The sequence below is a fragment of the Lepisma saccharinum genome, chromosome 18, assembly GCF_977018435.1.
Source record: "Lepisma saccharinum chromosome 18, izLepSacc3.1, whole genome shotgun sequence".
NCBI lineage: Eukaryota > Metazoa > Arthropoda > Insecta > Zygentoma > Lepismatidae > Lepisma > Lepisma saccharinum.
In genome coordinates this window covers 41,933,533-41,946,698 of record NC_139246.1, presented here as the reverse complement: position 1 = coordinate 41,946,698, position 13,166 = coordinate 41,933,533, and the positions used below count along the sequence as shown (strand labels likewise).

Here is a 13,166-nt window from a genome sequence, read left to right as displayed (position 1 = left end):
GGATATAGTGCTCACAACTTGTCAATACTGTATTTTATTTTGATTTTATAATACAAAGAATACTTATTGATTTTATAACATTGCAATCCATGACATATACTGGATTTTCATAAAGGTCATTCTGTTTAAACCAATTCTTAAAAAATCTTTAATGGGGGATAGCATTATGTATATTATAAATGAATGAATGAAGTGAAATTGTTCGGTGCTTCGGTACATGTTGCCATTTTGCACCTTTCATTGTACATGGGGAAATATCCTCTTATCTAAAATTCTTACCTAAAAAAAGAGTTAAGAAGCCCCTTGAGAAAGGTTAAAATTGCAAGGTTGTAAAGGGACAAGCACAACACATTTAAAAAGGTTAGAATACAGCTTCCTCACAGACAGTAGAAGAGACCAGCTCTTCTCAGAAAGCTAAAAATATTTGTTAAAACACTGTCGTCATCCTCGAACAGTAATGATAAACAGTTTGGAAGATTAAGTCTGTCTGAGGAAAGCAAAACGATACATTCAGTAAGAATATGCAGAACACTTAGAATGACATTACAGACATGTCACATTGGAGGGTCGAATCTTTGCAGCAAGTGACCGTAGGCGAGATGGCTGTGTTCAATCCGCAGCCAAGTTAGAGTAACTTCTCAACTAGAGGGATTGCACATTAACATTGCTAAATATTGTATGACATATAAAGTAATGAAATATGGATAATATAAATTTAGATCTCACTATTTGTATTTCTGATTAAAAAAAATCTTCATAAAATTACAAAATCTGTTGATACATTTTTTTTTCATTGGAGATTCACAGTGTGGGTTTATTTGGCTTAAGCAAATGATGTTATAGTATAGGTAGGCCAATCAGATATTGTGGAACAATACTTAAACCTCATTTATTAGTTTTTTCTTCTGTGTACGTATTGCTGGCATTGTATTTCTCTTGTAATTTATGGTTGTTACAAACATAAAAACACAATTTTTGTTGTAATATTTCGGGAGAACACATTACCAGACATTAATTTTAGTTAAATGTCTTCACCAGACATTTAATTTTAGTTAAATGTCTGATGAAGGGAGCGTGTGTTCTCTCGAAATGTTGCAACAAATATTATTTTTTTATACTTGTAACAGTCATGAACTTCAAGAATAATAACTCATTTAGGATTAATATTATTTAAATGTAAATTCTAATCTTGTATTTTGCGTGGTAATTTGTTTCATAAAATTGGGGCAGAAGCCTTTCTTTCTTCAGTAGATAAATATCCCAGGTGTGGGATAACAATTGGGATTAAGCATGTGACTGAATATGATTTCATTTTGCACATATATGTAATAATAATAAGTAAATACCCCATGGCATAACAGCCCCGTGAGGGCCAGTGCCTACCTACTGACTGCCAACCAGTTACAGCGTGATGTGTGGCCAGCACGACAAACCCTTAGTCGTTATTCTAGATTTTGTATGACCGGGTTACTCTACTCACTCATAGCTCCCATATTTTCTCACAATGGTGGGTGACCACCTGTCCTATACACAGGCCAAAATATCAGAAGAAAAGTTGTTACGCTTTCCTCAGGAGACTCGAACCTGTGTGTGTCTCATAGCCAGAGTCCAAAACCTGACTACCCTAGACTGCACAGCCATGCTGCGGGACAATAATAATAACTACCATAATGATATTACTATACATATGGAAGTTCAAACCTGTGGTACAAAATATTTAAAATCACATAAAATTCCTTTTGTAGTGATTATTCCTGTTGTATTGTATAATAATTGGTCCATTTAAGGATAAGTATTACCTTTTTAAATTGTAAGTACTGGCTGATTAAAATTTTATGCATTGAATGTAGTGTTTGAAGGGAGAGTGTCATCCTATTCCCTAGGATTATTTACATAAATCAGCCCCTTCCCAACGTATTCCCAAAGTTCGACAAACATCACCAACCTAAGAATTTCTACTTCGAGCACTGATTAAAGAAAAACTATTAACTGCTGAAATATGTAAATGTATTTATGGAGTGCTCTATCACTTGCCCCACTTACTCTCCAGCCATCTTAAACGCGAAGGTTTATGGCTGCAGCAACACAAGTCTTCCGTCTGTCTCTATCCTGGGTAAGATCAATGCAATCTTTTCAATCTTTTCCATCTTTACCGATTTCCTTCAGGTCCATCTCACTGTTATCCCTCCATCTTCATCTTGGCCTTCCTACAGGTCTCTCTCCATCAGGTTTCCCAACAAGAATCCTGTAAAATCGTCTTTCCTCTCCCATTTGTGCCACATAGCCTGCCCAGCTAAGTCTTCTTGATTTAATTTTTCTAATAATATCGGAACATAAATACAAATTATGCAAATTTGTCCACTCACCTGTCTCCTCATCCCTTTTAGGTCCAAATATTTTTCTAAGAGTTTAGTTTTCAAGTACTCTTTAATTTATGTTCCTCATCCTATCACTTGTGAAACTTATTTGAAGAAAATATTCCACGTATTCACAAGAAATTGTTGGGTTTTAACAAGTTTGTATGGATAATTTCTGTAATCTGCCTGAGATTCAGAGACAAATGTTTATGCATTTTTCATTGTAATATTTGTCTAGGATATTCTAGATAAATATTGTGAGCAAAAATTAGTCCACTAAATACGAAGGCCATGGTGTTCTGATTTTTCTTACCCTTCCACAGTGCTGCATATTCTAAGCCCTGTCACTTGAACTAAACAACCAATATTCATGAATTATTAATTCTTCTCAATGCTGAAAAAGAAAAAAGAAAATATTTCTCCAATGTAACTGAAACTGTTATTGACAGAAATATTGAAGCCAACTGATAAATTTTTACTCGTAATGTTTTTAATATTGTGTTCATATATTGTACTGGTTCATGTACAAGTTTATTTTCACATTCAGGAGAAGAAGAGAGAGCAATCTATTCACTCTTCAGCTTCACAAAGTCAAGTAATTTGCAGTGTGGACTGGGTTAAGATCATTTAAAAGTTTCAAGATAATTAGTCTTATAGGAAAGGTATGGATCACGACTATGGACCCATTGAAATTCAGTGCTTGTGAGATAATAGAATGGGAGGGAGAAGTGTGCATGTACAGGATGGGGAGACAGGTTTAAGTTTGTTTCTTTGCCCTGAAGTGGACAACTTGATGCATTAGTTAAGATTTTACTATAATACTGAGTTAGAAAGAATTGAAAAGAGCAGTGAAGAGTGTTAGGAGAAGAGGACAAGATTGGAACTCCATGGAAAGAGGAGTGGTGGAAGATCAGGAAAAAATAGAGGCCTGACTTCTATGCCGATCCAGCCAGAGGCAGGAAACGGCGAAGGAGGATGATGATTGAGTTAGAAAGTAATAATTCTCTTCTGACATTTGAAACGCCCCAGGATGATTCACCTGGTTGCAGAAAATATTCACCATCTCGATGGCAAAGCATCTTGCGTGGTTGACTCGCTACCAAAGGTTTGAATCCTTGCCTGGACATGTGTTCCTTTGGGAATGTCATGCAATCAACATTCATCCTCATTGCCCCAGTAAGACAAAACTGACAGGGAGGTGATGCAAAATAAGAGGTAGAATATTTGACTATTTTTTATAATTCAGGTCTATAGAGAGTCCCACACCATGGCCATGCAGTCTGCGGGACACATGCAGGTTCGAGTCTGTTTGGGGAAGCGTAATAACTTTTCTGAGATTTCGGCCTGTGTATGGGACCGGTGGCCACCCACCATTGTAAGGAAATTGGGGAGCTACGAATGAGTAGCAACTCAGTCATGATAACCTATGACAATGACTGGCGGTTCGTCGTGCTGACCACACTTCACCCCGTAACTGGTTGAATGATCTCCTGCCCCGCGTGAGAGAGTGAATAGGATCTGGTGGGAGTGAGGCTGCCAGTCGGTAGGTAGGCCCTCAATGGGCTGTTGCACCATGGGTGATTGTTGTCATAGTTTAAAATAGGTTAAGTAGTTTTTTGTGATTCGTTCAGACCAATAACTGTGTTGATAAAGTGTTTGTATCCTCTAGCTTCTATACGGTCAGGAGAAAATTGAAATTCACACAAGTCGCACTCTATCCAGAAAAACAAACTTGCATCGTATATTGCCTCTTGATTTTGACTATTACCTGGCTTGTTTGATAAAAGGAACATAAATTATAGGAATATTTTTTCTTGTATGTACGCATTGCTTGCATTGTAGAATTATTTCTCTTGTAGTCTATGGTAAAAGATAAAGACGGTGATTTTCTAGCTGACCCAAGTGATATTCTAAATAGATTGAAGAACTACTTTAATGACCTTTTAAATGTTCATGTAGGAGATAAATCAGAAGTGAATGAAGTCCACACAGCAGAACCTTTAGTTCCAGAACCTAACTTGACTGAAGTTAAAGATGCTATTAAAAGGCTAAAGAATAACAAAGCACCTGGCATTGATTTAATACCAGCTGAGTTAATTAAATATGGTGGAAATTCATTAATATGTCAAATTCATAAATTAATTTGTTTAATATGGAATAAAGAAGAAATCCCTCAACAGTGGAAAGAATCCATAATTGTTTCCTGTGTTTAAAAAAGGTGATAAAATGAACTGCAATAATTACCGTGGAATTTCTCTACTCTCAACAACATATAAAATATTATCTAACATTCTTTTAACAAGACTAACCCCATATGCTAATGAAATTATATGTGATTACACTGGGAAACAGTGAAATTGCGGCACAGTGTTTGAGAGCGAATTTAGGGCAATTTCATGCTGCTGAATAATTATATAATAATATATTTCCTGAATTGGCTCTAATTTATGAAATAAATGCAACTAAACCAAAATGGCGGAAACTTAAGACATACATATAAATGAACTTCCAACAACAATTTAATATTTCTTTTTGTGATTACAATCATTATTATAAAAATAAATTGATATAGGCCTATGATCATAATAATTAAGAAAATTTGTACACAATGAAGTAACAAACTATGTGAAACGTTTTCTGTACGATTTCCTGCTGTATTGCTTTTGAGGACAATCCCTCTGTAAGCTCCAACTGTAGTCGGCCATCACGTGGCGATCCCACCGTCCCTGGTAGCTTTCTTCCATTATCCTTATATCCTGATGGAACCTTTCTCCCCGTTCTTCAGCCCGACACTGTGGCCGAGTGGTTAGCACATCGCGCTGCGACACCAAGGGTCCCGGGTTCGAATCCTGGTCGGGCTTGGTTGTTTGTGAATGTCCATTCATCAATTTCATCATTTCATCACTCATCCCCATCTTCGCAAATTAGCCAAGAGGCACAAAATGCGAAGTAAAATAAACGAAATCAATCAATCAATCAATCCCCGTTCTTCACTAAAATCACCAAGGTTCTCAGGGAATCTGTCAATGTGGCTATGTAGAAAATGTATCTTCACACTCATATTAGCTCCCAATTTCTCAAAATTTTTCAACATATTTCCAACTATATCGGGGTACTTTTCTGCTCTGATTCCCCAAAAAGTTTTTGACGACGGACACAAAGCTCAGTCAGGCCTCAGATTCGATGTAAGACATGTAAGTTGTAAAATTGGCATCATTTATGAGTGTACGAATTTGTGGTGGTCCGTCAAAGATTCCTGCCTTCAATTTTTCAATACTTAGTCCTGGAAAAGTGTGGCATATATATTTCAAACAATCACCACTTGTATCTAAGGCCTTGACAAACTGTTTAATCAACCCAAGTTTAATATTCAGTGGCGGAAGGATGATTTTGTCCCTATCTATCAGCGGTTCATGAATGATATTAGCTTTTCCCACTAATATTTTCCCTTGGGGGCCAAACTTTCATCGCCCAATGCTTTTCTCTAGCACGAATATCCCACAAACATAGGAAACAGGGATACTTTGTGTACCCACTTTGCTGTCCTAGTAAAAAAATCACCATCTTCAAATCCACACACACGAGCCACTTATGTTCAGCATATTCAATTTTTTTCTAAAACCATTTTTATGTTTTGGTATTATTCCTTAAGGTTTGTTGAGTGTCCGATATATTGCCTAGCAATGCTTCATAAGTTGCCTAGCAACAATTTACAAATAAATAAATAAGTTTATTATGGGAATTTCAGCCCATTATCAAATTTTGATATTACCTAGAAAAGCGTAGAGTAATTTTACCTCCTATATTTTTCATGGTGTGTTTATTTTTATAACTGGAGTCAATTCAACTGAACCAATCATACAATTGGCAATAACAGCTGTTTTGTTTGCTGAAACTGTTATTAAACTTTATGCCGCAAAATAAAATCTTTTTTTTGTTCCCCAGTGTTATCAATGTGGATTTAAACGTAACAGGTCAACTACAGATCAAATTTTTCACATCAGACAGACACTTGAAAAAAAGTGGGAATATAATCAAAATGTCCATCAGCTATTCATTGATTTCAAAAAAGTATATGATTCGGTCAAAAGAGATAAATTATATAATATATTAGTAGAGTTTGGAATACCTAAGAAGCTTGTTAGTATGATAAAAATATGCACCAGTGAAACAGAAAGTAAAATTCGTGTGGGTATTAATATGTCTGACAAATTTACAATTCATGATGGATTAAAACAAGGAGATGCATTATCTCCATTGCTCTTTAATTTTGCCTTAGAATATGCTGTTAGGAAGGTAAAAGAAACTAAAGAAGGACTAAAATTAAATGGTGTGACTCAGTTGTTAGCATATGCAGATGATGTAGACTTACTGGGGGATGATGTGAATACAATTAAGAATAATGCTAAAATATTTTTCAAAACTGCTAAAGAGATAGGTTTGGAAGTTAACAAAGAGAAAACTAAATATATGCTTACAGGCCAAAACCAAGTGTTAGGTAATAATCAAAATCTAATTATTGATAACAACTCGTTTGAACCAGTTTCCAAATTCAAATACTTAGGAGTAATATTAACAAATGAAAATTATATTAAAGAGGAAATAAAAAGTAGGCTTAATTCAGGAAATGCATGTTACTTCTCTCTTCATAAACTTTTGTCTTCTCGTTTAATATCTAAGAAACTAAAAGTTAAAATATACAAAACCGTAATTTTGCCTGTAGTATTATATGGGAGTGAAACTTGGTCCCTTACATTGAAAGAGGAACATAAATTGAGAGTATTTGAAAATAAGATCCTTAGGAAAATCTTTGGACCTAAAAGGGATGAGGAGACAGGTGAGTGGAGAAGGTTACATAATTTAGAACTACATAATTTGTATTCATGTCCAGATATTATTAGAATGATTAAATCGAGAAGACTTAGGTGGGCAGGCCATGTGGCACGAATGGGAGAGGAAAGAGGAGTTTACAGGATTCTTGTTCGGAAACCTGATGGTAAGAGACTTGTAGGAAGGCCAAGACGAAGATGGAGGGACAACGTTGAGATGGACCTAAGGGAAATCGGTAGGGATGGAAAAGAGTATATAGAACTTGCTCAAGATAGGGAAAGATGGAAGGCCTGTGTTGCTGCAGCAATGAACCTTCGGGTTTAAAAAATTACATTTTTTTAAACAAAAGAAAATGAGTTATACAATGGATGTTGTCAATGTTGCATTGTTGTAATATGCGAACTTAACTGTGAAAACAAGCATTCTGTTTTATTTTTATTGCCGATAAGAATTTTGATCACATTATTTTTTTTAAAAAATTATGAATTCCAAATATAATCAGGCAATTCAAAATCATCATTGCTTTCACAGAGTTTCTTGATGTTTTCAGTTACATAATTGGATCAAAATTTTTATTGGAAATAAAATTAAAACAGACTGCTTGTTTTCAGTTAAGTTCCTATATTACAACAATGGAACATTGACAACATCCATTGTATTACTCATTCTTTTTGTTTAAAAAAAATAACCATTGATATAACTGTATCTTTAATCAAACTAGAAATAAATGTCTGATGAAGGGAGCATGTGTTCTGAAACGTAACAATGAAAAACTGCTTGTAATAACCGTAGACTACAAGAGAAATAATAAATTATAGGGCTTACATAAATAAATTTTCTTGTAACTGTACACATGATGGTGAAGAGTTCAAAAACCATTCATAGGGCAGTTTCCAGAATCCACCAGTGCATACACTGACACACACTTCGGTGTTCTGTATTTTATTGGTGTCCACCAAAGCTTTCACCATGACATCATCATTGCAATTGAAATGGCACCATTGCTGCTTTGAAACTTGTTCTGATTCATGATATCTGTTCTGTAGGCAATAGTACGGAATGTCAAGCCGATTTTGTTGCACTGTGAATAAACTGGATGCACTCATAAACTGTCAACATTTTTAAAAGTACTCTCCTTCATCTGCATGCAAAGTGAAATAAACTATCCTGATGCATCAAAACATGCATCTTTGTTCTGTTCTAACATGCAGGAAAGCCTCCATTGATAATATGATACTTTCACAAACAATGCCACTGACATTCATAGTGCACATGCAACATGAGATGTCATTATTAAAAATCTTCTGTGATTCTCACTATCAGTGACTTTTCTCTAATACATGCACTTAACGAATGTAGTCTTTATTTGTTTCAGTTGAAGCTTTCCAGATTTCACTGAATTTGATGTGATTTTTGGTTCACCAGTCTGATGCATGCTGGTGAATTCTGGAAAGTGTGGATAAATTGAGGGAGTCTTGTTAACTGTTGTTCACTTTCTATAGAGAAGTGAATCTTATGCAAACAAATATGAAGATGAATCAGTAAGAAGTAGAAATTCATTACAAATTAGAATGTTGTATTTATCCATTAGACACAAGCAATATGTGAGATTGAATAGTGTTTTATATTTCTTTCATGTGTAACACATATAGCACTGCTGGAGCATCAATAATTTGCTCCTAAGGTTTGCAAGAAGCAACTAGTGTTGGACGATATATGATCCAGATGATATATCATGATATTTTGGTGATATATATAGTTTTGGCGATATATCATCATGATATTTTGGTGATATATATTGTGTCGGCGATATATCATCATGATATTTTGGTGATATATATTGTGTCGGCGATATATCATTATAATATTTTGGTGATATATATCGTGTCTGCAATATATCATCACAATATTTTGGCAATATATATCATGTCAGCGATATATCATCACAATATTTTGGTGATACATATTGTGTCGGTGAAATATTGTCATGATATTTTAACGATATATATTATGTCAGCGATATATCTTCACGATATTGTCCATCCCTAGAAGCAAACAATGCAAGAGTGGCAATAATGACTATAATCTTACTATTTTTCACCATGTAAAAGATTCACACAAGATGATTACTATATGTATTTGTATTTTGTTTATACAGAGCACACTGCAATGCTTGACACAGAGAAGCTATGGTTAGATTCTGAACTGTCAACTATTGGAGAGGGAGGATTATGGCTGTGGTATGTGTTTTTGCTCGCAAGTGCTGCTGGATTTAACAATGCATTCCATAACTTTGTATATGTATTCATTGGAGCAAGTCCACAACATTGGTGTAAAGTTCCTGAACTCTTAGCAGCCAACTGGACTGACGAACAGGTCCGAAACATCAGCATTCCACAGTAAGGCTTTAGCATGATAATTATTTGTATGGTAGGGTGTGTTTCCTTTAGTAATGCTGACAACTTCTTTCCTTGTTGTGTGCATGTTTTATAGTATAAGACATCAGTGGTTTAATGGTGTGATTTGTTTTTTCTACTTCTCAAATATACAGTGTGTTTAAAAAAGAATGACCCAATTTTAAACTTTATATCTGTGAAACCACACACTGCCAGTGAATGAAACTTGCACTGATTGAACTGCCGTGGCCTAGAGTTTTAAATAACTGTCGCTAGATACTCCTAGTAGCACCCAAATAGACGCTAACCTTAGTTGTTCACAAGATGGCATCTATGCAACAAAAGACTTGGCACTGCCCTTGTGGGCCCCCAAGACCTCCAGACATGACACCTATTTACAGTATGTTCCAAAAAGAATGACCTGATTTTAAAGCCTTATATCTGTGCAACCATGCACCGCCAGTGACTTAAACTTGCATTACCTGAACCGCCATGGCCTAGAGTTTTAAATGACTGCTCATAGTTACCACTAGTTGCACCCAAATAGACATTAGTCATTCACAAGATGGCATCTGTGCAACAAAAGATGCTTTGTGTTCCCCAATTCAGCAAGACATTACACCCTGTGATTTTGTCTTGTGGCGATACTTAAAACAATGTTGTTTTTGTTCCACAATTACCCACTGACTTTGATGAGCTCAAGGACAACATCATGACTGCAGCAAAGTCTGTGGAAGGAAACACACTCAGACATGTTTGGAATGAATTCAACTATTGTCTTGATGTTATCCATGCAGCAGGTAAAGGGCACATAGAGCATTTATAACACTGTTAGTGAAACTTGAGGACTTACTGAATACTTCATAGTTTGTTACGTACCAGTGGCGTATGCTGGTTTTAACTAGTGGGTAATCTCCGACACTTGATTCATCCACCCACTCCTGAAGTCTCCCTGCAAATTTACCTCATCATCCATACAGGATTTATGAATATATGTGTGAAAAATTTTACCTTATTGTTGCGACCACTGTCGAATAATTGTTGTGATTGCACTTGCAGTTAATCTACGTTTAGAATTTCAAATGATAAAACAAGAGAATATAATAAATCTATAAGAAAAAACCTGTAACAAAGAATATGAAAGGAATGCGGTAGTGAAATAAAAACCCTCAATATTAATTTAAGTGTAAAATTCAAGTTACCCCAGTACCCAGTCACTCGTGCATTCCCGATTTTTGTTTTTATACACGGAAGTTTAAGTTCAAGTTCTATGGTCCAAGAGATGCTACTGACCTACCTACATTAACTATTTGAAATTTCTCCGGAAAAGATCCCGTTCCAAATATTTTCGCACGCAAATATTGTATTATATCCATTCATTGCCTTTAACTTCAGTGAACACAGCACTAGCACAAATACTAAACCACTAACAGCTAAACAAATATTAAATTCTCGAATCGCTACAACACGCATTCAATTCCCTGCGCCAATCTTCTATTGTGGTTCCTTCCTGCTTGACACAGAATTAAATTCCCTATGGATGTTGAAAAATTCCCTTTCCCAGCTTTATATTCCCTGCGATGCGCGAGGTTCTATAAGTTGGAATCATTGCGTTTTTTGTTTATATATTTTACATTCAAACATCTTTTATCATTATGATCATTGTTAATCTAAAGAGGGGGAAAAGCAACTTAAATTACCTAATATATGTGTACATATATATATAATTTATTTCTGATAGCCACCCAGCGTCGAATAACATGGGTACCTGGGGGAAACCCTGGGGGGTAAAGGCGGTCAGGGGCGTGATGCTGATCACATCACCCCCACTCATGACCGGATCAAGAAAGTGTGGGGCGTTACCCCCACACCCCCTATACGCCTTCATGGCGTGGTGCTAAGCACAGGGGAACACTTTACCTTTTTTTTTTTTTTTAGCTTTCCCTTTTAAAAATTATTCATTTCTGTGAAAGAAGTACTCTCACTGGTTTTGAAGGCTACAAAGAAAGTAATCACGCATTTTAAAATACAAAAATGAAAAAAGTAAGCATATAAATAGTTTAATTACTTCATTAATCGATTGATTACACTGTTATTTGACGTCGCTTTTCTGCCACTTTTGGCTAATCACTACGAGTGATGATATGACATTGATGAAGGGACATTTACAAAGAACACCCATGCCCTGACCGGTATTCGAACCCTGGAGCTCTGGTGTCGTAGGGAGCTGTGCTAACACTCCGCAATGGAGGTCGGTGTAATAGTTTTTTTTTCCTTTGACAATATCTGTTGAAATAGCAGAGATCAGGAAGACAGAAGCAAACGTAAAATGAGAATTTTCATAGAATTGGTTCGCAAATGTTGTTCAGATTTCTCTGTTTCTCGCGCATTTTCAGATGTCTTTTCTCTTCTTTCCTTTTCAGTACGTAATTTGTGAACCCAAAACCTGTTTCCTGATAAATTTCCCTGTCGTAAACAACACAGCTCCTACGATACAAAGGCCATCGGGGAAGAATGGCAGAAGAGGGTGCCAGCCAAGGGAACGGCAAAGGCTCTGGGGTGGAGAGTGCGACCGATGGACTCTTTCCAGAAGGAGCTTACCCTTGTCACGGAATAACCGCGCCTGAGAAGCAGTGTTTCCTTCCCCTCCCGTCAAGGGTTTTAAAGGGAGCCGGTGGAATCTCACCCTGACGTCACCAGATTCCACCAGCTGGAGAAAAAGCCTCACGGACATTCCGCGGCAAACGGTTGAAAACATTCGCGCGCTGGAAGCAAAGAAATATGTGATTCAAAGATTGGTTCGGAAGAATATTGCGAAGAAATAAAAAACAACTTTTTAAAAAATTATAGCCGGGTCATCTCCGATTACCTAGGTGACCCAGAGTATACGCCGCTGTTACGTACCTGAAAACACATTTCCATTATTACTCGTAAATATAGTTATTTGAAATCGGGTCCTTCTTTTTGAAACACACTGTATTTCCTTCCTTGTTACAACAGTTGCTTGAGTGTCAAGTCCTGCCAAATTACTATTCATCATGTAATTTGTTCTTAGCTAAATCCCTCCATTCTGCTGTCTGGCTGTCTAGGTAAGAGTCTACTACTATTTATTAAGAGCATCTCAGTTCCTCCAAAGTCATTATTTTGCATTTCTTTTCTACCTGTTGGGTTAATCACAATAATAAGGATGAAATAGATGAAGGGGTGTCTTACCCCAGGGTTGCAACCTAGAGCCCCTGGCTTGTAATTGCATTACACAAACCTCTTTACTCCAGAAGCCAGCATTCCCTTTTATGTAATCAGTTAGTAAATCCTTCTACAGCTGGTGTGATCTTGCTGGTGATTGCTTATTTAAATATCATTGGATAAATACTTTTTCTTTGTAGAAGGGAGAGTCAAATAATAACCTTATTTTGCTTTTGTTTCTTATCTAGTACGTTTTTGTATGTAGGGTTTCACAAGTTTTCTGCATTTTAGCACAGACCTATTGCTCATCTACATGTATTTTCTGATTTGAGTTATTCAGTTATGAGCCACTCACTGCAAAGGCCTTTCCACCCATCTGCCTGCGACTGAGGCCATC

At 36.2% G+C, this 13,166-nt stretch overlaps 1 protein-coding gene across 4 annotated transcripts in view; it reads left to right on the top strand.

Moving 5' to 3' along the window:
- The window catches only part of LOC146002544 (organic cation transporter protein-like), a 111,377-nt gene that overhangs the window by 56,419 nt on the left and 41,792 nt on the right, over positions 1 to 13,166 (top strand). For all 4 annotated transcript variants that reach the window (XM_083140469.1, XM_083140466.1, XM_083140467.1 and 1 more), the window contains exon 2: positions 9,346 to 9,586. In XM_083140469.1, coding sequence (XP_082996595.1) covers positions 9,357 to 9,586 — 230 coding nt within the window. In that variant the 5' untranslated portion in view covers positions 9,346 to 9,356. The remainder of the gene's footprint in view (positions 1 to 9,345; positions 9,587 to 13,166) is intronic.